Genomic DNA, 23,733 nt, shown 5'->3' with positions numbered 1-23,733 from the left:
TTTTCCATTAGAGTTGAATATTTTCAAGGGTTGCTTAGTAATACCTTGCCCAATTATCCATTGGGCTCCTAATTTTTTGAGTCTATTCACTGCAAATATTGTATACTGATACTGCCTAAATTCTGTGATATTTTTCCATACACTGAAACTTTTAAAAATGTAAGCAAAGCTTAGTAATTTTTTCCAACTGCTTTTCAACTTATAGTCCCCTTCTTTATCCAAACTCAAAGAGAAAGTCACTTCCACCATCCACTGAACTTTTGTTGTTTCATTTATTTTATACACCTCTTTAATATACCTGAAATTTTCTTTGTCCTGAGTGAGGTGAGAACACAAGGTGATTTTTTTCCCAAAGAGCAAAACAGCTCTCTCTTGAACCATTTGCTGAGTGATTTATCATGTCCAGGATGATTTGGGGTACTTTACCATGTAACAATTTCATAGAATTTGATCTAGGGCTACTGGTTCCATTTCACTGCTATGGCAATGTATTCTTTTGGCAATACACAATTTTTAATGGTGCTTATATTTTATTCTTCATACTGATAGGCTGGAACTTACAGGTTTCAATATCTGATAGGATGTGTGTTGCTTTTCTTGATCAGATATTGTGTGTTTTGACCAATTTATTATTTTTAAGGAGGGTGAGAATTGCTGTATTAACCCTCCACTCCTTTAACATGAACCCACAAAAAAAACCCTTAAGAATTGTATGCAAAATATTTAATTATTAATTAATTTTTGAAAGTTACATTTTTAAAGCACAATCTGACTTTCTATACACATTGCTTAACATTCTGCATTTACTGTCACTTACATCTTTAAGTTTTAAAACTTTACTTATTTAGGTTGTTAAGGTTATTCCTAAGTGTTTAATGACTTCTGGTAGTATTATTAATTAAAACCACTTACTGGTTGCAGGTAACATATAGAAAAGCTCATAAAATTTCACATTCATCTGGAATCTGATCATGTTAACTAAATTTAATTCTTTGAGTGTTTTCATTTTGTTGCTAAATCTCTTGGATTTTCTTGATACAAATCACATCTTCAGTAAATAATGGTTACTTAATGTCTTCTATATAAATCATGTTTGCTAATTTTGATTTTGCTACCATTATTATGCTATGACTCTACCTTTTAGTTTTCTAAGACAGAGAGTTTGTTATGTGTATGATGTGTGTGAACATGGTATGGCCCCCCCATTGATGACCACTCTATCACGACAGTCAGTCGAGTCTCACTTCAGCAACACAAAAATTCCTGGTGGGGCATCTCTCTAGAGCAGTACTGTCCCAAGCATATGCACTAACCAGGTTCAGGTATTTAAATTTAAACTAATAAAATTAAAAATTCAGTCCTTCAATTGCACTAGCCACATTTCAAGTGCTCAATAGCCATATATATAGAACAGCACAGATATACAACATTTCCATTATCACAGAAAGTTCTCCTGGACAGCACTGCCCCAGAAGTCTCCACTGGGCCCAGAACACTGGACAGGAGAGGCCCCATACTTTTCCTTTCAAGTACACTATTTTGCAGTCCTGTTTTACTCTCCTGGAGAAGGCTATTACATTTTTTTACTCCCAAAATATGTTTCTCTCTGAAGCAAATTTTCCTAAGCTCAGTATTTTCTTAGGCATCTAGTCTAGACTTTCCTCCTTTCTGATTCAATGCACTACTCTTGGAAATAATGTCTTCTTATGATTCCAACAACTATCGAAAGGCTAATGAGTTCCTAATGTGCACATCAACCTCCATCCCGAGTTGTAGAATTATATATTCCCTCTGCCTATTGCACATCTACAGGAATTTACTATAGCTATTTAAAATTCATCTGAAAACCAAAATTATCATCTTCCTTAATCCTCTTCTTCCTCCTCTCTCCTTACCTCAATTAACATCATTATTAATGTATATCCAAATACTCAAAATAAAATACTTCCCTTGATAAACTTTATTCTTATTTTTATGCATTCAATAACTCAAAAAATTGAGAACCTACCATATGCCAGTGCTATGAATACGAAGGAGAGCAAGATAGCAATTCTCCTATCTTCATGGAGTTTTCTACCTTTTAGGATTGACAAATAATAAATAAGAACAGCACAAGATGATACATGCCATGGCAATGCAGAAGATGGGCAAAAGGGGGCATAAAGCTAAGACTCCAGTTCAAGATAAGCAAAGGAAAGGAAATTGAACTCTATTCTAAAAGCATAAGAAAGCATCAAAAGGTTTTAAACAGGGCAGCACCAATTAAATCAGGTTTATAATTTATCGTGGCTGAGTCATAAAATCTTATCAGTTCTACTTTCTCTATTTCTAAATTTCTTAAACACACTTCCCTCTGGGGCCTTTACCAGCAGGGTCACTATCTCTCTGGCTCTCTCCTTCCCTCCATGTACCCTCCACTCTGCTGCCCAAACCAACTTTTTTAAAATTAATTTTTCCCATTCTGTGCATGGGCAAAACCTAATCATATGCCTGCTTTATTAAGCCAGCATATTCCAGAGAAGGGTGCAGACCCTTGTGCTTTTCACATAGGAGGGCTACAGGTTGGGATCAGAGGGAAACATGGAAGGAGTCTAAAATGATTCATGATGTGGGATATTGACCAAGAAACAGGATCAACAGTACAATGGCCAAGACTGGAGAGGAAGAGAGACCGGATGAGGCAGCAGAGCTTCTTTTCTGTTTGAAACTCATAAAAATAATAGAACCTTAATAAGTAAGGAGGTAACCAACTTGGTGAAAGTCCCCCCCACAGCAGCCACACACTGCCAACCTTCAGATGCACTCCTGTTCTGCTCTCTTCTACAGGTTAGACATAATTAGGACAAGAACACTATCATAGGCACCTAGAGGAGCCTGAGGGTCAGACGTCAAGCTAGTGAGAGAAGGTGATGCTCCCATAACCAAGCTATGGTACACCAGTGGATGAAGAAGAAAGTTACCAAGAAGTTTTGAAGCCACAGACAAGACTCCAGAACCAGGACTATAGGTCATCGTAATCAAGCACTTGATTTTCAGATCTGTTTCTTCCATTAGACTGTTGCTCTTTGATAGCAGAGACTATTTCATACATACCTTTAACTTCATTATCTGACATATTACAGAAACACAATATTTAATAGATGACTGAATGATCACATGCATTCCTACACTGTACCTTCTTCCTCTACTCCAACTCTACAGAGCTATAAAATTATATTTATAATTTACACATTCATTCCTTTCACTTGCTTCCATAAAAACTATAATGAATCCCCCAAATAATTTAAAATTTTTATGATGCACTATACTTTCATGTGTAATTGGCCTCTAGAATGCATTAATAAACACATTTCTAGCCAGCCTCCAGTGACCAGTCCCTATACTAACTGAGGCTTTTGGAAAATTTTTCATACCTGTCTCACACTGCTCCTTACCCTTCCCGGAGATTCTGAATTACCCCAGCCATCCCTGTCAACCTCATCCTACTCCATTTCCACCAAGAATTCAATGGTTATAATGAAGTGTTACTGACAGAAAAAATCTGCCTATGTGACTTTTTGGGAGAACACACATTCAAAAACACTTAAAAATATCTGTCATCACATCAGACCACTTGCTGTCCCTGGAATGCATCTTGCACCTTCAACCCTCCGTGCCTTTACTCTGTGCTATTACTTTGACCTGCAAAACCATCCATTACTCAAGGCCTAGATCAAATTTCTCATCCTCTCCACAGTTTTCTTTGATCCATCCACCCTTTATATAAGGCAAAAATTGATCATAGATAAGAAAGCAATCATTTTTTTCCCTTCAAGAATACTCAGTCACATTGCAATATAGCTTTTATTTGTTCCCATATACCCACTTTTAAAAGAATGAGCTCCTGTTACATTTTCCAAAGCAAAACAAAACAAAACAAAACAAATGAGCAAACCAACCAACCAAAAAACCCTGGCTCACTATACTAAACTGTTGAATGCTATTTACTGCTAGGTGATTTGTGTTTAGAGAATCCAAACATTACCAGTAATGTGTATATGTATGTGTGTGTGTGTGTATAAAAATGCCATCTATGTAAACAAAGTGCATTTCACAGCCATGTGATTAAGTAGTTTAAATGTATCTGGACTGCTGCTTTATTTCATAGAATGGGTGTTTGAGAGTTTACTTAACTATGTATACTTGTTTTTCCCATCAATTCATCACTACTTTTTTTAAAAGCAAGATATCCTGGCATACTCTAAAATGGTAAGTACTACAAAATTTGGCAGACTGTAATAATCTCTTCATACATAATTCTCCCATAATTCAATTCAATTTGTTTTTTTCTTGATTTTAAATTTCCTATCCTTTTTACACGTTCTTCCTTCAGTCATTATATTTCCCTCACTCACAGCCATTTCCATTCACATTGCCACTTTACAATTCCTTCTGTCTATGTTTTTTGGCTTTCAGTTCTTTCATTCAAAGCTTGAGAGTTGCATTCTCTTTGTCTTCCTGTGTGTCTGTGTGTTTACTTCAAAATGAACAGATATAAAACTACAGAGAATAATGGTAGCTTACTAAATAAATATTGGTAGGCACTTTTAATATATTTAAAATTATTATAATAAGCATGTACAAACACTGATGCATTCATTTAAAACAGTGGTAGCTTTATGTAAAGGATAAAGACTATACTGAAAAATAAGAGTTAATTCATAATTTTTGCATTTTTTTCAAAATATATTTTACACCTTATTTTTAATTGATTATTTACAATAGTGTAAAGTTTCTGAGAATGTCTGCATTTTATATAGATACAAATTCTCTATTGCGTATTTACTTTTATTTCTCCCTCTTTTTTATTAGTAAAGACGGTAACAATAAAACAGGCTCACTTGCTCCAGCTGGTAATTTCTCAGTTCTAGTAATATATTATTCCTCTTTTTGTGACATCATAATCATCTATACAGAAGTACCATGTATCTTTGTGTAGAAGCTACTGTTTCCATTAAATTTAATTACCTCCCCCTGTGGTTTTAAATAGAAGTGGCTTCAAAATGAGGGCAGCGTCTATTAAATTTAATTACTTTCCCCTGCTGCTTGCATGGTAAAAGGGTGGTTACTAAATGAAAGCAGCTTCTAAACTAAGGTATATGGTAACTGTGTGCTAGCAATAACAAAACCAAGTCTTAGCTACCCTTCCAGAAAGACTGTTTGGTCTTTCCTTTCTCTTATTTTAAATGCTTTTAAGTCTTGACTTCAGATTTAAAAAATAAGTATTAAGGTAGAAGAAAATATATTTTAAAATTCAATTTTAGTTTCATAGACTAAATAAAGGTAAAAGCATGATTTCTTCACAAAGATAAAGGAAAATATCCCACTTGAAGGTTCAAGCTCAGAGCTTCTATAATTAATATCATTTGTTGCTGTTTTCTAGCTCTAAAAATAGTGAGTTTTATTCCTGACACATTTTAAATGTGTGTTAAAAAGGCTTCCTTAATTCTGAGCAACAGGGTTTAAAGACTGCTTCTCTAAAACTTATTTAAAAAGGCATCAAATTTGGGGGGAATTCTGAGAAACATTCAGAAATAGTAATGCTAAAAAAAGTGAAAAGAAAACAGGATTAGGCTCATTATAGACAACTGTATTTGAAAAAAGTTAATCTATATGCTTTATAATAGCCTAAAAATGTAAATCATTTTTTAAAATACTGTAATATATAAAATCTAATGGAAGAAGAAAATTTAAGTACCTCTTTTTTAATTAAATATTAATTAGGAGGAAACACTACTCAGTTAAAGCACCACTGTACAATGTTTATTTATATATATATGCAGAATTTAGATGAACAATATTTTCATTCAATCACACAGCTTAGTATAAATATAAAACAAGACACCCCTTAAGCATTTTAAGTAACAAATTAAACATTTACATTTTTTACTGTGCACTGAGGCTTAACATTTATGCAGCATCTAAACCAAAGTACAGCCTCAAGGGAAGTCTCTCCACTGACAAATTAATACCTTAGAGAACAGAGCTGAATGGTGGCAATGAACTCATTTGTTCCCCCAATAATGAAGAATGACTTTTTCTTTACCACATCTGTGACTGTTGCTATGGTGACCCAGACTTACCTCATTGCTTCTCGGAGAGCTCCTCGTTCACCAAGAGTCGTGTGCTTGATGTCATCAAAATTATTCTCTAGCTTCTCACAATTCTGCAATACATTAAAAAATTACATTAGTCCCACAAATTCTGAGTCAAAATTACATCTATCTGGTTTTATAAACATATAATTGATTATATTGATTATGGACTCATGAAAAATATGCACACCACTTTAATTGGGTAGGATTCATTAAAATTGACAGTGTGAACTCAGCAGTAACAAAATAAAAACGTCCTAAGATACAGCTGTCATGCAAATCTTTTTATCAATTTCTCAAAGTGGGGTAATTAGAAGAAAATGATTATTATATAAACATGATACAGCTTCTAGAGTTTTGAGGTGTAAAAATTAGTTCTCCAAAATAATTTCAAGTGTATCAGAATATATTAAATTTATATTAAATTCAAAAGAGGAAGTTGTAAAGCATTGAAGTTGTAAACCACAATAAACTGTATATGATGAGTATCTAGTCCAAAATAAATTAACATTTACTGAGATGGAAATATTTAGCCCAGTTATAAAAAATAATAAAACTTTCAAAATTTATACAATCAGAATTTTATATTTAAATAACTACAGTGGTATACATGATATTTACAATTGTATATATGATTATTTGAAGATAAATCCAATTCTTAAAATAAATGGCATTAACTTAGGCTCTTAAAAAATAATAATATTGAATAAATATGCCATAAACAATTTAACTTCATACATGTTGCTATATTCCAGCAAACATAATAGCACTACTGGATTGATTTTTCTAAAAATAACTTTTTTAAATTTCTGCAATTCTAAATATAACTCTATATTTACAATTGACTTAATTTTGCATGGCCTTAATAAGTTTTTAAAACATAATATGTGGGATTAAATTTTAGTCTACAAAAATATTCTTATGAGTCTTTTGGCACACTAGAATTCACAAAGAATTTAGTGATAACCAGGTAAAAAAATAATTGGATTTAGTGTTTTAATTAATTTAACAAACAGAAAAACTAAATAAAAACATTCATTTTAACTATCAATGGGTTCTTCCTATTCTCAAGTTGTAAATATGATGTATATTAAAAAATTAGAGCATATGAATTAATAATTTATAGATTTGTAAAAATTACTTGATTTACAATTTATTGTAACCACTATTTTACCTTAATTTTTAAAAATTCAAATTAAGGCAAAGGTCTTTTTAACAAATAGTTATGGATGTGCTTATATAATGAACATCTTGAAAATTACCAAAATGGATTTAAAATCATGTGAATTCTGAACAAAAATCCTTTGTTGAATACATGCACTGCAAATATCTTCTCCTGCTCTGTGTTTTATCTTTTCATTTTCTTAGTAGTGTTGTTTCCTAAAGTGAAATTCTTAATTTTAATGAGGCCCAATTTATCATTTTCTTTAAATTTATATTTAAACAGGGCATTTGTGTCCTGTTTAAGATGTCTTTGTCTTTCTCAGGAATGTTAAAATACTCTCTCATGTTTTCCTCAGAAAGCTTTATTATTTAAATTTAGATCTACAACCCATCTGGGATTGATATTTTTGTATGGTATGAAAGAGGGGGTCATGTGATATAGGTAATCAAATAAATCAGTTCTGTTTGTTGAAAAGGCTGTCATTTACCCACTGCAAAGCAGTCTTCTTTTACATAAATCAAGTCACTATATATATGGAAATTTCTTTCTGGTGTCTATACTGTCCCACTGGTTTATTTGCTATACTTGTGTCAGCATCACCATACGTCAATTACTTATATCCACAATAAATAAAGACCTACTGCAAATCAATATGAAAAAAGACAATCAAATGGACAGACAGGCAAAAGACACGTAAAACACTATAAAAAGAGCACATCCAAATACCCAATTGAAAAAGATGCTCAACTTCATTAGTTACTCAGAAAATGCAAATTAAAGCCATAATAAGAAAATGTCAAAATAAAAAAGACCACACAAAGTGTTCTTTTAAAAATGAAGTATAAAAAACAGCTGGAACAGTCACACACCATTGATGAAAGTGTTAATTGCTACAACCATTTTGGAAAGTTATTTGATAGTACATTAAAAAGCTGAACATTTGGGTATATCCTATTATCTGGAAGTTCCACATCTAGAATAAACCAAAAACAAATGTGCAATATGTTCAACAAAAGTAACATAGAAGAATATTCATAGCAACATATTTAAATAAGCCCTAAACTGAAAACAAGCTGGATATACATCAGGATAGAATATATAAATAAATTGTGATAAATTCACCTAACAGAAATCTACATAGTAATGAGAATAAATTAACTTCAGTTACATGCAGTAACAAGGATGCACATGCAGACATAATGTTAAGCAAAAGAAGTTACATGCAAAGGAGCACATACACAAAATTGGTCTTTTTAAATTAAATTCAAAGATAGGCAAAACTATAATGAATGATCTAAAAAATGAAACATCAGAAAGAATTACATTTTCAGTAATGTCAGAAAGAATAAAATAATAGGAACAGATTAAACAAAAGTGTTAGACTTGTATACTGAAAAGTACAAAACATCATTGAAAAAAACTTAAGAACACCTAAATAAATGGAAAGACATCCCATCTTCATGGATTGGAAGACAAAATTAAGATGGTAATACTCCCTGAATTGATCTACAAATTCAGTGCAATCCTAATCTAAATCCTAGCTGACTGTTTTTTGCATTTTTTAAAAAGCTGATTATAAAATTATATGGCAATTCAAGAGGCCCAGAATAGCCAAAACACTTTTGAAAAAAGAACAAAATTGGAGAATGCAAACTTTCTGATTTCAAAACTTACTATAAAACTACAGAGATCAATACAATGACTAGAAGAGGTACAAGGCGATCTCCCTAGGCACTGTTTAATTCACTTTGGGAAAATTCATGAAATGAATGTTTATAAACATATACTTCTCTGTATGTAATTATGATGCAATGAAAAGTATTAAAAATAGGGTTTGACATACTCCAACCCAGCAGTCTGGACTCCTGAAGACGATTATATAATAATGTAGATTACAAGGCGTGACAGTGTGATTGTGAAGACCTTGTGGATCACACCCCTCTAGTGTATGGATGAGTAGAAAAATGGGTATAAAAACTAAAGGACAAATGGTTTGGGTGTTCTTTTTTCATTTTTATTTTTTATTCTTGTTCTGGTTCTTTCTGATGTAAGGAAAATGTTCAGAGATAGATTGTGGTGATGAACACATAACTATGTGATCATACTGTGGACAGTTGATTGTATACCATGGATGACTGTATGGTGTGTGAATGTATTCAAACAAAACTGAATTAAAAAAAAATAGGGTTTGAATTAGTTAAGAAACCATAATATAATTGTCCTCATTAAAGTTAAAATAAAAAAATGAATATAAAGCACTTCAAAGTATTGACAGAGTAAACAATAAATGTTAGCAAAAAAACTTTTTTTTTTTTAATAACTATCAATATTCTGTTCTCAAGCTGTAACTCTAACTTATCCTCAAAAGCTTTTGGTATTGGTTAACTAAACTATAAACTTTTTTCTCTCTAATAGTGAGTAATTTTGAATGATGGCATTTTTACAATCACAATTGCCAGGATGACGAACAAAATTCTTTGGATTTTAGAAGGGACTTCAAGGAACATTGTTTAAATCATTCAAGAATAAAAACTAATTACATTCACTTAGACCCTGGGCCTCCAGACTACAAATTAGAGTTTCCTTTCTCTTTTCCCTTAATATCAGAAGTCAGCAAGAAAAAAAGAGGAACAAACAAAAATTTTACATCTTAGACGTGTATAACAATTTATAGATTACAGTGCCTTTTCAAATATTTATATAGATATAATTTCTAAAAAGAGCTGTATGCTCAAAGATGTTCACTGAAGCATTTTTATAACAGTGTAAAATAGGAAAAAATGTTCTAAATTTTCAGTAGTTAGAAAATGACAACACTTTTTTTTAGAGATACTATAAAAGCATATATGGTATATGATGTGATTACTATTATGGAAACCAAACAAGCAAAGTCAGATTATCACAGAATATTGAAGAAATACGAGGTTCCCTTTTCCTTCTTCCAAATTTTCTGTTATGGGCTTATATTTCTTTTTCACATCAACATTATTCATACATAAGTGAGATTTAAAAGTTTTTGGAAATATCTGTGTTTTCTATGTTGAATTTGCTCTTTTTGTAAAGTAGAATACAATAAAAATAAATATTATTAAAAATTTAATAAAAACAGGCCTTGACTTTTTTCAAGATGTCTCCTTTTTCTTTATTAAATATGCATTTTGCCAATTAAGACTTATGCCTCCTATGGATAATTTGGCAATGAGATCACAAAAGTTTTCAGATTTCAATGTGTCCAAAAAAGATGTTTCCAAATCAACAGTTTGTTTTCCTTACTTTTGCATACCCAGAAAGAGATATTAGGATGGACACAAAGTAGTAAAAGAATATAAAACCACGTAATGACAATTATTTGCCGTATTTATTCTACAACGTATCTTAATATTATCAATTTTTATACAATGCCACTTAGTCTGCAAACTTACCTGGAAAGACCCAAACACAAGTAGGTATATTTGTAATGCATTGTTTTTAACTTTCATATTTTAAAACTTTGCAGTATATGACCAATATCTTTCCATGGTTCTAAACATACTTCCCTTTACAATTTTTAATGTTGCATAATATTCCACAGCTATTGTGGAGGCACGGAAGGTTCCCTGGCTTGGCAAGTTAGTCAGGGAGGCCACTCCCTAAGCATTGGATGCCTGAAGGCAGGCACCAGGCTGGGAGAAGGCCAAAGAATTGTGTGCCTGAAGGCAGGCACCAAGGCACTGTGGGCCTGGGGGCAGGTGCCAAGGCATTGTGCACCTGACGGCAGGCAGTTAAGTTAGAGAATGATCCTGGGCGCCTTCCGTGCCCCTGCTTTCCCACCTGGTTCAGAAGAGATCATTCCCTGAGATTACTGTTGTCCTCAAGCTTGCATCCGAAGACTGTAAACATGCTAGTCTTGTGATTTCAGAACAAACACAGTTGCCTGGGGAAACGGGAAAAACAATTACGTAGCCCAAAGAATGCTTATGCTATGTAATCCTGTGCTAAAAAGCCAATAAAGAACTTCTTGCAGGAACAGAGAGATGGAGTCGGCTCCCTTCTTTCACAGGCTATCTATATGCTATAATTTATTTAACTAATTTCTTTTGTTTTTATTTGTGTGCTAATTCCATTATAACCATAGGACACAAATAGATGAAAATAAATTAAAAGCTTAAAAAGCCTTAAGAAAGAAAAAAAATCATTGATTGGGATTTGAGATTATTCATTTTAACTAATTTGTCATATAATTCAAATTGATTTCACCTAAAATGCACAAAGGATGTGGCTACTATGATCAGTGGCAGAATCAGCACTCAAACTCAGGGTTTCTCACTAAATTTTACTTTTGTTCATTAATTTAACAATTAATGGAAAATAATGTATATTTTCTCTATGTTCATATAATTATACTTACCATTTTCCTGCAACTAGGTAGACAGTGTGTGCCATAAACCCATCCCCATCAATTTCGGTGGATCACTGTCAGTAGCCTTGCATTTAAATTTTAAAATATAAGAAAGTTTTCTGGCCTATTTTTTCAAACTTTAGAGAGCTGACTCTCCATCTGGAAAACAACACCTATCTTTAATTTGATGCTTCCCTACAGATAATTTATAAATCAGATGTGGCAATAAATATTTTTGGTTAATTGGCAGGGATATATTTCTCATAAATCTCCAATTTGAAAAATTTGAAATATGCATATGTATCTCTTTGCTGGGCATCTGGCTAGATATTTTTTGTTTGTTTAGCTTCTAAGAAAACTTTTAAAACCTTGTATTTACCGACAGAGATGAACAAAGTCAAACAATACCGTATCTTAATCTTCTGATTCTAAAACAACTGTTTTGACTTAGGCTACTGTCCTTAAAACCCACACTGCTACAAGAAATGTGTGATTTAACTGTTAGTACCAATGAAAGGGGATGATAATTACACTACTGTAATTGAAAGAGAATTTTAAGATCTCAGTTTAACCATTTAAAGTTATTCTCTAGGCTGGAGCTATAGTGCCCATGATAAAGGAAAGTACCAGACAGCAAAGATTTAACACAGCCTGCCACAACAGTGCAACAACTAGCTTAGAATCAAAAGCAGGTACAAAATGGTAACCTCAAAATCTCTTGTCATCCCAATATTTGTACTTGCAGTCCCTTTGGAAAAACTGTATAATAAAATTTAATAAACAAAAACAAAAAATAAATGTTTCTAAATCCTTCCAAAAATGAAAGTTGATATGATTTTTTGTTAAAATCCATGTGGAAACAGCCTTTTAAAAACAGGATTCTTGAAGAACTTTTACTGTCTCAGATTTATATTTTTAAAATTATCAAACTGGTCTGGATGTTACTATTATAATGCATTTATATCCTTTTCTGTCTATCAATATGATGGATTGAGAGTGTAAAGAAAGCATCTATGTCATTTTGTTTGTTTGTTTTCTTTGGTCCCTGAAATTCCTCATTACCTTTCTCCTCCTCTTGAACCCTACTGTAATTTTAAACTTTATGTTGGCCTGTATGACTGAAATTCATAGAAGATATTAAAAGAAAAATAAATAAAGCATCCAATAAATAAAACTATTAGGTTTTTATTTTCTTAAGATCTAGCCATAGCATAAACAATAGCTTTGGAAGACTACTTGGCTGATCTAGTTTTTTCAGCCACAGAGATGAAAATACTCTCTTGGATACAAAAGAGGGAAAAGTTGAACACAGAGGGACTGAAATAGCTCCAGTGAGCTCTCTATGGCTCCAGGAATTCAGAAGAGACAAATTTCTGAGTTAGCTGAGTGTTCCCAAGCACCCAAGAGCCTTGAAGGTATTTCTCCATTTTAATGAGAAGATGCCTCAATGTTAGTAGTGACTTTATCTAAGTTGTTAAAATTACATATTTTGCCTTTAGGTGGAATGGGAACCTAAAATGAAGATTAGGTTGAATAACAGAAGAAGAAAGAATACGTTCCATGTTTTACACTCCCTGAGCCTGTGTAAAGCTTATTGCAACCAATGGAACAATGAAAGAAACTAGTAATTATTGCAAGCATTTAAACAGTTCAAATGTTACCTTGAAAAAACATTTCTAGATCCTGAAATGAAAATCAAATTTAAGATTTTTTTTTTCAGAACAATATAAAAAAGTACCAAAGAAGAGATACATGGCTTGATTTCTAATACAAATATTAGTCTTCTGCTTTAATGGGATAAACATCTCAATTAACTAACATCTTTTATCTGCTCATCCCCTCTACAAACAAAATTAAGCATCAGAGTCTCATTGGGTAAGGGACAAACAGGATTCATTGTCATGACTACCATCAATAACATTTACCTAAGATTAAAGGCAACTATAGGTAAAATGGAGCCAAAAAGCCTCCCATCAAAGTCTGTTCTCAATCTAGTTCACACAGGTATGAATCTGAGAAAAATTCCATTCAAAAACATCTCAATATGTTATTCACTTTAGGGTATTCTATATATGAGTGTAGGACTATTTAGGAATGGGTAAGACAGTAGGGGAGTTACATTCCAGAAACAAGGAGTTTTGTAATAATTTCAAAATGTTATGTTGCTTGTGATGTTATCTTGCTTGTGATGTTATCTTGCTTGAATCACCCTTCAAGTGTTTCCTAATTTCCTTTGACCGAGATAATCACATGGAAAGGTGCAGCTGTCACAGCAGAAATAACATAATGCATGTTTTTGTAGCAAACAAGGAAAATAAAGGCAAGCATAAGAACAAGAAAAATCATTGGCCACAAAAAGAGAGATATTGTATGTTGTCACTAATGTGAAATCTGTGAAGAATGTAAAATAAATGGTTTATATTGTAGAACGTAGGGGACCTAGCAATAGACAGTGAATAGTGAAGGGGGAACAACAATCTAATAAGAACAGATAAGTCATGGAGGGTAAACTTACTGTTATGGGAATGCTCAGGAATGACTATGGTTTGTTAATTTTTGGGGGGTATGTCAGGAACAAGTTCACAGCAATGTAGCTATTTTAGGTTATTTGTTTTTCTTATTCCTTTGGTAATGGTTTGTTGATTTTCTTGGGGTATGGCAGAAACATGTTGGAAGCAATGTAGTTATTTTAGGTTATTTGCTTTTTCTCATACCTTTGTTTTGGTTTGGTTTGGTTTGAAAAGTTGATTTTTTTATTGTTTTTTAATTTTTTGATAAAGTTAAAAAACAAAACAATGAATGAGTGTTAAAAAAGTAAATAACTAAATGAACAATGGAAGAGGAGGGAAATGGAATGTTTTGGATGTTATTTGTTATTTTAATTTTAATTTTATTTTTTGGAGTAATAAAAATGTTCAAAGATTGATTGTGGTGATGACTGTACAACTCTATGATGATACTATGAACAACTGTACACTTTGGAGGATTGTATGTTATGTGAATAAATGTTTCAATAAAAATGCATTTAAAAAAAAAGAAAAGAAAAATCATTGGCTGGTATTAAAGCACTGGAACAAGAAACAGGACTACTGGCCTAAACATCATGGAGCAAGACAAGTAGGAAAATACAAGAAAAATTGAAGGTCATGAAAGAAATAGAATTTAGCACTGACCATTCCATTTGCTACAACATCAAAGGTTAGCCCAAGTTAATAAGTAGGAAACCAGAAATTCATGTCAACAGCCAAGTTATATAATTTTATGGGTTTGGGTTTAATATAAAGATAAATTAGATTAAAAAAGCTAACACTGAGTGTTTAATCTGGGTTAGGCACTCCTCTAGCAGCTTTACCCATTTAATCTGTGCAACAAGCATTTGAGATGTATACAATCAGTATCCCTATTTTACAAAGGAGGACACACAGGGAAATCAGATAATTTACCCAAGGTCTTACAGCTAGTAAGGAATAAAGCAGAGCCCCAGAGCCAGCCTCAAACTCTACACAAGACTGCTTCTAAAGAATAAACTGAAGGACATATAAAAATGTACTGAATTAAGGTCCTCCTCTAAGAGTTTGTAGTTAAATTTAGATACTGGACTAGATTGAAAATACTTTACTAGGTGAGTCAAATGGAGTACAAGCTCTGTAGCTGCACCCACTGCAGGACTATATCTTATTTCTGTCCAGTTCTGCTATACTTTATAAGGAAGGAATAAAAAAGGAATCCAATATACACATTTAGACCAACTTAATATCCAAAAATATTTTGCATGCAACAGTCTTTATTTGGTTCTGTGACACCACTATGACAAATATAATGAGCAATTAAATTCCCAAGTGTTCAGATTTTGGCAGCAATTAAAGTAGAAATTGGAAACTAAGCATCCAAAAAAAAAAAAAAAAAAAAAAAAAAACACAACTGGTTTTGGTGGCCTCCTGCCAAAATGAATCCCCACAGGTTAAGAGAAGGTCTTGAGTTTCAACTGTGATCAATTTTTACAATATTTTGTATCTTGTCTGTGTTAAGGATTGTATAAAAGTATAACAAATGAATAGCATATCAAAAGCAAGATGAGAGAAAAATAACACACAAGGCGATTTCTAAATGCTGTGGAATTTAAATAAAATCACTGAGTTATTCCCGCTTAAACTATACAAAACAATAAGAAAATTCAACCAAACATTTACTGATCTATACACTGGATGAAGCTAGAAAAGAAAAAAAAAAAGTTAGCAAATTACATTATTAAATAAAGCAATGCACTGATATTTCATAGGATTTAATATCTGCATTTCTTTTATGAAATAATCACAATAGCTAGAAGTAAATAAGTTGGATGTGAAATTGTAATATAACCTAAATTTAATAAATTAGGAAACTGATTTTAATAAATAGGAAAACTGAGTTTTACATTATTAAGGTCACCACAAGAGTTAATACTATAGCCCCTAGAACTTAAGTCTTAGAATTACTAGGTTACAAAAACTCAAGTTAATCAATTAAATTTCAATCCAGAAAAATTTCTTGAGAATACACTTTACCTCAGGCATGTATTAAGCCAGGGAAATAAAGAAAAATAATACAGGATCTCAACTTGCTCACAATCTAGTGAAAAAATAGAGATGAGAGAGGAATTAATTCTTCTGGAATAGAGAGGTCTATGAGTTTATTACTTCTGAACTTCTCTTTGAAATGAGTAAAAATTTTCCATATTATTAAAAATAGACTATGGTAGGTAGAATTGGCTCTAGACTCAGACCTCAGCTTTACTGTCTATTAGCTATGTGTCCCTAGGCAAGTTACTTAATTCTGCTTCTCTGAATGAAATACACTTACTTTTAGAGTTGTCAGCAGAATTAAATGAGATAATATACATAAATCACTTAGTACATGAGAAATAGAAGGTTTTCAATAAATGGGAGGAATAATAGGGAAAAAAGAAAGAGAAAAGGAAGATCCATGAAACCCATGTCAATCTTAATGAGTCAAATTTTATGGAGGTGAGTCCAAGAAGCATGATTTTTCCACAATTTCCAGATGATTTTAAGAATAAATAAAATATTAAAAATATGGACTTAATGGAAAGAAAAGGATTCTTAACCTTTGGTCATAAGACTCCTTTGAAAATATAATATAATATAATAAAAATATAAAATATAATAAAAACCCTTAAAAATAAAATATGCACAAAATAAATATGCATGTGTGTGTGTGTGTGTGTGTGTGTGTGTGTGTGTGTGTATAAATGTTATATACAATTTCAGATTCCCTGAATAGATTCCTTGAAACCCATCTATGACCCAATATCTACACTCACCAAATTTTAACATCAGGAATGATAATTTTGCAATGCACGTTAACAACCTAGAAATGAAAATTATTGATATAAGCAGTCAGCCAAATACTTTGAGAAGCAAGGGCTCTGTTCTAGTTTGCTAATGCTGCCGGAATGCAAAACGCCAGAAATGGACTAGCTTTTGTAAAGGGGGTTTATTTGGTTACACAGTTACAGTCTTAAGGCCATGAAGTGTCCAAGGTAATGTACCAACAGTCAGCTACCTTCACTGGAGGATGGCCAATGGCGTACAGAAAACCTCTGTTAGCTGGGAAGGCATGTGGTTGGCATTTCTCCAGAGTTCTGGTTTCAAAATGGCTTTCTCCCAGGACATTCCTCTCTAGGCTGCAGTTCCTCAAAAATGTCACTCTTTGTTGCTCTTGGGGTGTCTGTCCTCTTAGCTTCTCCGGAGCAAGAGTCTGCTTTCAATGGCCATCTTCAAACTGTCTCTCATCTGCAGCTACTCTCTCATCTTCTGTGCATTCTTCAAAGTGTCCCTCTTGGCTATAGCTCCTCTTCAAAATGTCACTTTCAGCTGCACTGAGTTCCTTCTGTTTGTCAGCTCATTTCTATGGTTCCAGTGATTTAATTTAGACCCACCCTCAATGGGTGGGGTAACACCTCCATGGAAATTATCCAATCAGAGTCATCACCCACAGCTGGGTGGAGCACATCTCCACAGAAACACTCAAAGAACTACAATCTAATCAACACTGATAGGTCTGCCCACACAAGATTACATCAAAGATAATGGCATTTTGGGGGACATAATACATTCAGACTGGCACAGGCTCCAAATAATGGCAAATTTTTATTGGTGTTGGATAATGAACATCTTTAGTACGAACATTCAAATTACTGAGATAAAATATGATGCAAATGTCAACCCTTCTGTCAAATGCTATGCAAGTCACTGGGAATTCCAATTTAAAAACAAAACAAAAAACCTTATTTTCAAGAAGCTCATAGCTTTAATGGAAGAGAGATGATCATAAAAACAACAAAAATTAAAATTTCCATTCAATAAGGTAGTTGCTATTAGGCAAGTAAGCCAAGTCCAGTGGGAAAATCACAGCCATGTGTTAATGAGTCATTACAAATCGCACACGAGTGGAAGCCTGAGACTCACTATGTTCTGAAAGACTCTCAGGGAATTATTGCCAAGGAGGCCGCCATTCTTATGGGAGCACTGATAAATTCCACATTTTAAAAATGAAAGAATATTTAAGCAAAATGGCACATTTCGAGTTATATGACTATAACTCTAAAAATTTAGCATTGATTAATTTAATTGTTTTCTTTAGGCAGTAAGTAAATTGGGAAAAGATAATACTGAATGCAGAAGTTCCTAATATAGTTAGAAATTCATAAGGCCTGGGTTCCTCTAAGGAATGAATCAATTAGGTAAACTTATTCTTCCAGTGAAATGTTGTATTTTTAACTTTGGCACTCAACGAAAAGGCTGAAAACTAGCCCTGCTGAAGTTCCTTACTACAAGTCAAGTAAGAAATAATTACTATATTCATATTCTTTTAAAGTCCAGATGAACATTCTAATACCAGTATATGATTTCCAGTTCTAATCAAGAGATTCATATTTCAGTAGATAATTGCTTTTCCCTTCAGTGTGTCTTAACTAGTCTAATCCTTTCAGGGAACATTAAGACATAATCATATTTAGCTAATGTTATTTCACTAATGGTGGCCAGCTTACAATCAGGCCCTGTCTAGAAGAATCTTACATGACTCACAATGAGATGTAATATAATATAGTCTGAAAAGTAGGATCTGTGGAGACAGGAAACCTGTTTTTGAGTTTCATCTCTGAAACGGAACTGCTCATGTCATCTTAGGAAAATGTTTAACATCTAAATCTCCAAATATTCCCTCATAAAATGAGGATGTCAATGAAGACGATAAAAGTAATGATGCCCACTTCAAAATGTTGTTGTGAGAATTAAGTGAGGTCATCTATGTGAGAATATTTTCTAAACAAAAAAGACCTGTTCAAATATTATTTTACATTTTTAAAAGGATAGGTTCATAGTCTAAATGTACATTAGTTGCTTACTTTGTAAATACTTTAATATCTCAATTCTCATTCATGGTAAGAATTAAATAGTATTTTCTCAAGGTAAACAAAAAAATAAAAAGAGTTCTGCTACAGAATCCTACCTACCTAACTCCCATATCTAAAGAAACTTAACAAAATTCAGGATTAAGTATTTACTTTTAATCTTCATTTCTCATTCACAATTACTGGGCACCCCTTTACATAATATATGGCTTTGTTTTAACTGAACCTCACATGGTTTATACGATAATCAAACAAAACACTATATTATTAATTCAACAAATATTTTGCAGTAATGTGTGCCAGATACAGCCAACCTCAAATCACTATACCAATCTTCATATTTGCTATTTGGAAGCCATTGTTATTTATTTATTCACTTAAACCTGACAACCAGGGAACATTTCAAAACACAATTTAAATAATGAGAATCTATTACTTCAACCAAAGACGCTTGTTCACCTTCAAGGCTCTGAATAATCTCACCAATTTCATTCATGCAAAGCTTTTTGTACTCAATTTGCCCCAGCCACAATGCCTCTTTGTGCCTTATTAAAAAAAAAAGCATCCTTCCTCTGCAGGGCCTTTGTACTTAACATTTCCCTCTGCCTGAAATGTTCTTCCCATGGTTATTCACATGGTTTGTTCCCTCATCTCATTGAGGTCTCTCTTCAAGTGCTACTTCTTAAGAAACATTTTTCCTAGCCACTGTCTCTAAAAAAGGATCCACTCTCACTCTCTATCCTCTTACCCTGCTTTACTATCCATCATAACATTTATTATAATTGATTATATTACAAGTTACAGTATTTTTGTAAATAGTGACTAAGTTCTATGAAGACAAGATGTTGTTTCTTTTACTTACTACTGTATCTCCACATGGTAATAATTAAGCATTTGTTGAACGGGTGTACTGGAAGTGTTCACTGTTATTTAGTCATTTCAAACATGAAATCAGAAGATAGCATCAAAATGAAAGTGCAAGATGAAGTCAGTGAAGGGAGCTAACTGTCTTTCTTCCAAGAGGCCTCCCATTGTAGCTTAATCTTCATTACTATATCATGGCCCAAATTTGGTTCTTCAGTCTTGCAAATTAAGTTAATTTTGTCAGTCTGATGACAATGAATCTGCCTGTCATTTCCTGTCTCACATTAATCAAGGTAATAGAAACAGATATATAAAACTAGAGTGCAAAAGTACTCATTGATTACATGAAACTGTTCATGATGAAATGAACAGTGAAATTTAACTTTTAGGAAACTCAGTATGGAATGGCAAAAAAAAAAAAAAAAAAAACAGAAAAAGAAAAAAAAATCAAAGGCTGCTTGGTGAACATACTCTGATCAAAGGAAATCAGAAGCTCTTAAAAAGTTTTTCTTCAAAAAAAGACTACATAGAGTATTTTTGCATTCCAAAGAGGCTACTAAGAATGATATTAGTTGGTGGCTTAGATAGACACTCCTCTTGTTGGGCTTTAAGACTCACTGTTTCCTCTGATTCTGAAGATAAGCTTTCCCAATGGACATTTTGATAGAATACATCCAAACAAGTCTTACTCCACCAGTGCAATCTCCCAAACTCTTTATGACAATTTTTCCTATTTATATGCATAAATCACAGTCAAATGCCCTTTTGCTACAAAAATAAATAAATCAATAAATAAGAAAATTATTTGCAAATCACACATAATAAGAAAACAATGACTTTCAGCTAAACATTAATGAATTCCTAAAATAACAGGAGGGAGGGGCAAAGCAAACTGAAAATGCCAGAAACTGTAGATATGCTGATGGTATTTATAGAATCTTCATGTTAACAATAAGAAAAGGAGCAAAAAAAAGGTTGGAATATTATGAATTATATTCTACAATTGTATCATTTTCTGAAGACTTTGCTTCAATTCCCAGTTAATTCAGGCAGTCTCATTCCAATTCAGTTCTATCATACCTACTAAATTGTATGGTTACCTATTGTTTTGATGAATGGCAAAATTCTACAGGCTATATTCACCTTCCTATGTTCAATGATGCAGTGGAAGCTGGACAGAAGCAAGAGAAGGTACGTAGGTTTTGATTACCTGATTTTTCTCCTAAACTTATGTGTGCATGCACTTTCTTTGAAACACTTCTATAGCCCCAGGAATGGGTGCAGACCACAGGTTACCACCACAAGTTATCCCCTGCTGGCAATTCCTTGCTATGATCTTCAAACGAATGAGGACTTCATGCACCTCCAAATGTCCATTTGGCAGATATTCTGAGCCCTGCGACACTAGATAAAGCTAAATAGGTTCCAAAAGGAGCCGAGACGTCACTCTGGTGGGCACTCTTATGCACAATATAGACAACCCTTTTTAGGTTCTAATGAATTGGGGTAGCTGGTGGTAGATACCTGAAACTATCAAACTACAACCCAGAACCCATGAATCTTGAAGACAATTGTATAAAAATGTAGCTTATGAGGGGTGACAATGGGATTGGGAAAGCCATAAGGACCACACTCCCCTTTGTTTAGTTTATGGATGGATGAGCAGAAAAATAGGGGAAGGAAACAAACAAACAAACAAACAGACAAAGGCACCCAGTGTTCTTTTTTACTTTAATTGTTCTTTTTCACTTTAATTATTATTCTTGTTATTTTTGTGTGTGTGGTAAGGAAGGTGTCAGGGATTGATTTTGGTGATGAATGTACAACTATGTAATGGTACTGTGAACAACTGAATGTACGATTTGTTTTGTATGACTGCATGGTATGTGAATATATCTCAATAAAATGAATATTAAAAAAAAAAAGCTAAATAGGAAAAAAAAAAACTTCAAGAATAAAATTCCCAAATAACAAGTCTTTGGGTAAGATATTTAATAAAAAGTATTTCAACCAAAACAGATATTCAAATAGTTTCTTAATACTAAGAAATTTACTGTACCAAGTACTTCATATATTGGCTGAATTGTTACCACAAGAAAGACTGATGCAAGCACTGAACAATCTGTTAGTATATTACAGTGACCATTAACCACATGATACAACATGTTTATCTTTGCAAAGTGGAAGCTTAAAAACATTTACTAATAGTTTTTACCAACAATAGTATACCTCCAGTATATTAATTACCACTGCAGGAAAACTACAGATACACAGTTGCTTTATAGGAATTTTGTGAGGATAAGAAATTTGATGTAATCTGGAGGTCTTAAATTTAGAACAAACCCTTGTCCTTGGAGAGTTTTCCTCTGAAGCTCCAGGTACAGTCTAAGAAGGTGAGGAAAACTTTAGGATCAGGATGAGGGGAGACAAAGTCAAATAATTCTGCTGCTGCTACTCTGGCATCACAGGTATTTCTCTACACGCCAAAGTCAATTTTGGATAGTTAAGTTTTTCATGTAGAGGAATATTTTTAAGAATATCACTGACTTAAGAATGTTAAACAAATGTCTCATTTAATCTGATGAGTTCCTTCATGCTTTTTATTAATTACAGAAACGTCATTTTTCTCAGTGTTTAGCAATTAATTTTTAATGTATGTTTAATTCAGGCAAAGTCTATAAAAGTATACATGGACTATACAGTTATGCTATGAAATGCATGATTTATCGTAACAATACCATGCAGAGTGTAAGATGTAAAATCAGACAACAGGGGAATTGAGAGACGTGAAATGGTCTTTTATTTAGGAATAGGAAGGGCCACCCATTTGAAAATTCTATTTTTTTTAGAAAATATTTAACAGCAGGCTATGTTTCATTTTAAGCTATCGCAATTCTCTTGTTTGGAATAAACCCCCTTGAGATCACAGTAAAGTGAGTTAGTTCAAACAGAAAGGAGGAATTTTGTAGACTGGGTTCAGGAAATTACCAATCTTTAATATATCACAAAATTTTAATATATATTTCAAAGAAAAATATGCAATCCAATTCAACATAAGCCTCAATAAACAATATGTAAATTGTGAATCTGATTCTTGTTTACGAAGGGAAAAAATGCCTAAGATTTCCCTATATAGATATTTATGGAATGCTTGCTACTACATAGATATCAAACAAAATAAAGCCCAAAATAGTGTGAGAAAAGATTAACAGAACCATTTAAGTTCCTGTGTTAAGTTAAAATTCAGGAAAGCAATCATTTTTAAGCAACAAAAGATAAAGCCTTCTAATATCCTTTTGGTTTTGTAGGAATAAAGACTTTTACTTTACAGTTACTTACATGAATTTGTATCAAAAAAGGAAGTTGGCAGAGACTTCTAAATTCATAACAATTGTCTATTAGTCTGTTTTTAATAATTTTTCTTTGGCATGTAATCCTCTTTAATTAGATTCCACTCTCTGTTGTTTCAAGACTCCATAAACTGGTGTCTTATATACCAGCTGCTAAAGCAGGAGTTACTGTCTAAATGATATTCACAATGAGTATTTAGAAGGTTTACAATTATACCCTTGCTAATAAATTGTGCTATTTTCCCCAACAATTTTAAGTGCTAATCTTCAGAAGGCATTTTAAAATTAGCTAAAATTCTGTCAAGAGATTTACAAAAATTGTTAGCATGAAGATAATTATGTCACAGTCCTTGGACTCCATCTCTGATTGTGTGCATAAATCAGAAAATGTCAGCTGTGTTTTCCCTTAATAATTATCCTTGCAGAAA

At 32.8% G+C, this 23,733-nt stretch overlaps 1 protein-coding gene across 3 annotated transcripts in view; it reads right to left on the bottom strand.

Annotated features, from left to right (window-relative positions):
* Positions 1-23,733, bottom strand: part of DPYD (dihydropyrimidine dehydrogenase) — a 943,583-nt gene that overhangs the window by 801,281 nt on the left and 118,569 nt on the right. For 2 of the 3 annotated variants that reach the window (XM_037826568.1, XM_037826567.1), the window contains one exon: positions 6,123-6,205. In XM_037826568.1, the coding sequence (XP_037682496.1) occupies positions 6,123-6,205 (83 nt within the window). Of the gene's footprint in view, positions 1-6,122; positions 6,206-11,109; positions 11,213-23,733 lie in introns of all 3 variants that reach the window. The other variant, XM_037826569.1, reaches the window with a different exon arrangement.

Source organism: Choloepus didactylus, chromosome 2, assembly GCF_015220235.1.
Source record: "Choloepus didactylus isolate mChoDid1 chromosome 2, mChoDid1.pri, whole genome shotgun sequence".
Lineage (NCBI taxonomy): Eukaryota > Metazoa > Chordata > Mammalia > Pilosa > Megalonychidae > Choloepus > Choloepus didactylus.
Note: the sequence above shows the minus strand (reverse complement) of the source record. Positions and strands in the feature narration are given on the sequence as shown.